The sequence below is a fragment of the Chenopodium quinoa genome, unplaced genomic scaffold (assembly GCF_001683475.1).
Source record: "Chenopodium quinoa cultivar QQ74 unplaced genomic scaffold, ASM168347v1, whole genome shotgun sequence".
Lineage (NCBI taxonomy): Eukaryota > Viridiplantae > Streptophyta > Magnoliopsida > Caryophyllales > Amaranthaceae > Chenopodium > Chenopodium quinoa.
Genome location: NW_018743503.1, coordinates 421,230 through 424,944, shown reverse-complemented (window position 1 = coordinate 424,944; position 3,715 = coordinate 421,230). Strand labels below are relative to the sequence as shown.

Here is a 3,715-nt window from a genome sequence, read left to right as displayed (position 1 = left end):
TTTTGACAAATTAGTAAAGAATAAATCAGCAAATGAGCAAACATTTGTTTAACTATTCCTGATAGCATGAACAACAAAAGACCTCACCAAATTACGATGTCAAGTAGAATAGCTCAAGAAATCATGCTAATTTTCTAAGCAATTCACATCTTCGAGGAACCTTGCAAATCTAAAGTAAATCATTTGTCAAAGCTTAATATTAGGTATTAAGAAGTTCCCTGTCATCAAATTCAGCTACTACACAGCAGACTAGCAGAGTATATATTACACCTAATGATTAATTTGTAAGTTCAGGAATATCTAGCTAGGCTCTGTTTCAAGCATTAAGTCAGAAAGCACATAACAAGAGCTCAGAACTACACTAATGCCAAGATGGTCAATACTTTCTTGGTCAATCTTGGAATGGTATTAGAATCATATATGTAAATTCTTGGTCGTTCCTTTATTGTTAAATAGACGCAAAAAAACCCTCCTTCCTTTTGCGCATCATGGCCACTGTAGAGAGGTAAAAGTATTTATTTTGACATAATTCATGCACATATATTGCATGCACCTGTTAAAACAGGAGAATGCATTTTTCATAATCTTCACATTACCATACCTTGGGTAATCCTAGCACACTCACATTAAGTATTATAAAGCTAAACTGCAAAGCTACTTGTTATGCTCAGAGGATTCCAGCACCAGGAAAAGAACTTACCCTGATATTCCCATGACAACTGTAGGATCAAGTGTTCCATCATTAATGATACACCAATTATCAGATGAAGTACGAAGCAGCTTTTCTTCAAGATGTAGTTGTTGTAGTATAGGTACTCCATTCATTCTTATTAGATTCATCAACGGAAGCCTAGAGTTTCTCAGTTGGGATATAGCCATTACAGAAGTAACCTATAATCACCTCAGTTCCAATTTTACTAATTAATAAAATGCTTTTCATAAATTATGATGCAGTGTTACTCCTCTGATTTCTAGATGTTCCAAGAAAACAAAAAAAAAAGACCCTGCAAAGGATAAAAGAGATTCAAGACAGGCTAATTACGGTATATTCTTATCTGCTGGAGCCATAACTTACATCTTGGAAGGGCCGAAACTCATTTTTCAACATTCTAACCCACCAACAACATTAGCACAGCTTATCTATAATCAGCCAAGCATACAAACTACAAAGTTATTAGAACTAACAAGAAGCAAAATGCAATCTTTCCCTAAAGATCACGTATATAACATTGGCTGAAACGCAATAATATTGACCAGAAAGTAATAAAAAAGACCCTTCTCTGAGTTCTCCCTATTTGGTATATGGCAAATTACCCTCTCCTCTCAACAGAATATAAATTCCTCAATCAAACCATCCTTTACAGTTCCCACATCCTCTTAATATTAATAATTAGTTCTTTATCCATTGAAGCGCCCAATCAAATCACAATCTCTCTCTATACACTATACAGCTTGCCTCATACCTTTTTAATGCTTACTTGCTTCTTCCCAGCAACAGAAATAAAAAATTTGTACTTTTATGAAAAAATAGAATAACATTCTGTTAAAAAAGGTGAAATTGGTTGTTAAAAAGAAAGCTAAAATTCGAGAGAACATCTATGACATTTGGACAAACTGTATTCAAGTTCAAAACATTAAAACTTCCAACAAAATTAGATTATACCCTGCATTACAATCTTCAATTTGTAATGAAGTACTCAATTTTCAGGGTCTTTTTTCTAATCAATTGAAAAAACCAATCTTGGGGGTCCAAAGCTCCAAACATTTAGCTTTTCGCTTAGACATTTTATTATCGAACAGTTTACGTGCATCCTCAATTCCTCCCTCACAATAACCATACATGTCTAGTTTAAACACCGACCCATGAAGCTATTTCTACAATCTCAAATCCTCGACTCCAGTATAGACCTAAAGAACAAAAGGGTATAAAATAGCTTGAAACACCAAATAGATATATAATTTAAAGATGGAAGATAAAATTAAACTAACCTTCGAAGCTTTGCCCCCTTCAGCTAGATCCGAAAGAATTGTTGGTGACCACCTCTCTGGAAGATCGTCGGATGCGGTGGTTTAAATCTATTTTGAAATTCAATAAATCTAGGGTTTTTGTTCTTTAATTCGAATGTGGGAGATTGTACAACATTCGATTGTGGGAGATCGAAATCAGTATTTAGAACAATAAACTGCAAAATGTATAAGAATTGAAGTAGAAATTTTGAGGAATTAAAGTCGACATTTTTGGGGATAAAATGTCAGAGAGGGAGAATATCAGCTGCACCAATTTTAGAGAGAGAAAGAGCTAGAACGATTTTTAGAAACTTTATTATATACAACTTAGAAAGTTCTTTAATTTACAATAGTGCCATTACTTTGACAGGAGTAGATATGGAGCGTTGGATCTTGATTGATCTAAAGGCTGTAAGTTGTTCTCACATATAATGGGTTCTCACATAATCCCATATATATATATATATATATATATATATATATATAATTTTGATAAAAATCTACCGTTATATTTTTAAATTTTAAAAAAAAAAAAACCAATCTCTCTTAAAATAACAATCCATCTACTATTTTGGTTTAAAATACCTAGATCTTTAATGAACAAATCAAAACGAACAAATCAAAACATGGATGAATATAATGAAATATATATGCCAGTGGAACCAAGTGAAAAGGCTCTTGACTATTTTTTTTGATGAGAATACGTAGGATTCTTTTAAAAAACCTTTCAAGGATTTTGATGAAACAGACATGAAATCATTAGAGTTTCATTCACTGGAAGCATGTGAAGAATTTTAGTCAATCTATGCAAAAATCAAGGGTTTTGGCATTAGAAAAAGGAGTCCACGATATACCGTTGACGGACATCCAATTTCTTTTCCATTTGTATGTGAAGCCCAAGGTTGTCGAGATGCAAAATGGGATAATTTAGAGAGAAGAAAGAAAATTCCGGAGAATATAACACGGTTTAATTGTGAAGCAAAAATGCGAGTCTAGTGCATCCAATATTTGGAAAGTATATCATTTCATTGGAGAACATTCACACCCTCTAGTGCATCCAAAGCATGTGCCATATATCAGGTACGATTGATTAAAAAAAAATTGTATTGTATTGTATCATGTATGTTATATGTATAGATTCATAAATGAATATAGGTGTTCAACTTAATATTTGTATTATAGGTGTTCAAATTTAGTATGGATAGTTTTAAAATTTCATCATTGTACTTGAAAATAAAAAATAATAAAAATTAAAAATAATCATTGTATAATTTGGCATTCAAGTGATGAATTTGATATGAAATTGAGATATGTACTACTTCCTTCAATTAACTTGAATTTGATATTAACGTAATCAAAGATTTATGACATATGGAGAAAGTAACAAAGACAATTTTGGATGCGCTAAATATAATTAAAATTAAGTTGTCTTACATTCAAGGAAAAATCAAAATGTACTACCTTCAATTTTAATATATTATGCAGGTCTCACAGAAAAATAAAAGATGCTGATAGAATTGTAATTACTCAATAGTACAATTTTGGAGTCAATCAAAGTAGTATATTGAGACATATGGTTAATCAAGTAGGAGGACATGAAGCACTTACTTTGTTGAACCAGGACTTGTATAATTTTGTTGAAAGAACTAGACAACAAGAAGTAGAAGGTGGGGATGCAGAAGCTGTGTTAGCATATTTGATAGGTAAA

At 32.0% G+C, this 3,715-nt stretch overlaps 1 protein-coding gene across 2 annotated transcripts; it reads right to left on the bottom strand.

Moving 5' to 3' along the window:
• Positions 1 to 269: 269 nt before the first annotated feature.
• On the bottom strand, positions 270 to 1,258 carry LOC110739506. 2 transcript variants are annotated; one of them, XR_002514832.1, is made up of 2 exons: positions 701 to 1,258; positions 270 to 553 (listed from the first exon to the last, which is right to left on the bottom strand). XR_002514832.1 is itself a non-coding variant. In XM_021919954.1 (2 exons), exons 1-2 carry the CDS (start codon positions 877 to 879, stop codon positions 357 to 359), a joined length of 318 nt encoding a protein of 105 aa, XP_021775646.1. In that variant the 5' UTR covers positions 880 to 1,252; the 3' UTR covers positions 270 to 356. The 2 variants fall into 2 exon arrangements, 1 of the variants encoding a protein (XP_021775646.1); XM_021919954.1 differs by having other exon boundaries at positions 270 to 495; positions 701 to 1,252.
• Between the last annotated feature and the right edge of the window lie 2,457 nt (positions 1,259 to 3,715).

Excerpts from the sequence above, each read along its gene's own strand:
- LOC110739506 (XM_021919954.1), bottom strand. The coding sequence starts at position 879 with ATGGCTATATCCCAACTGAGAAACTCTAGGCTTCCGTTGATGAATCTA. Across the intron at positions 496-700 it reads GTTGTCATGGGAATATCAGG|TGGCCATGATGCGCAAAAGG; the intron begins GTAAGTTCTTTT and ends ACCTCTCTACAG.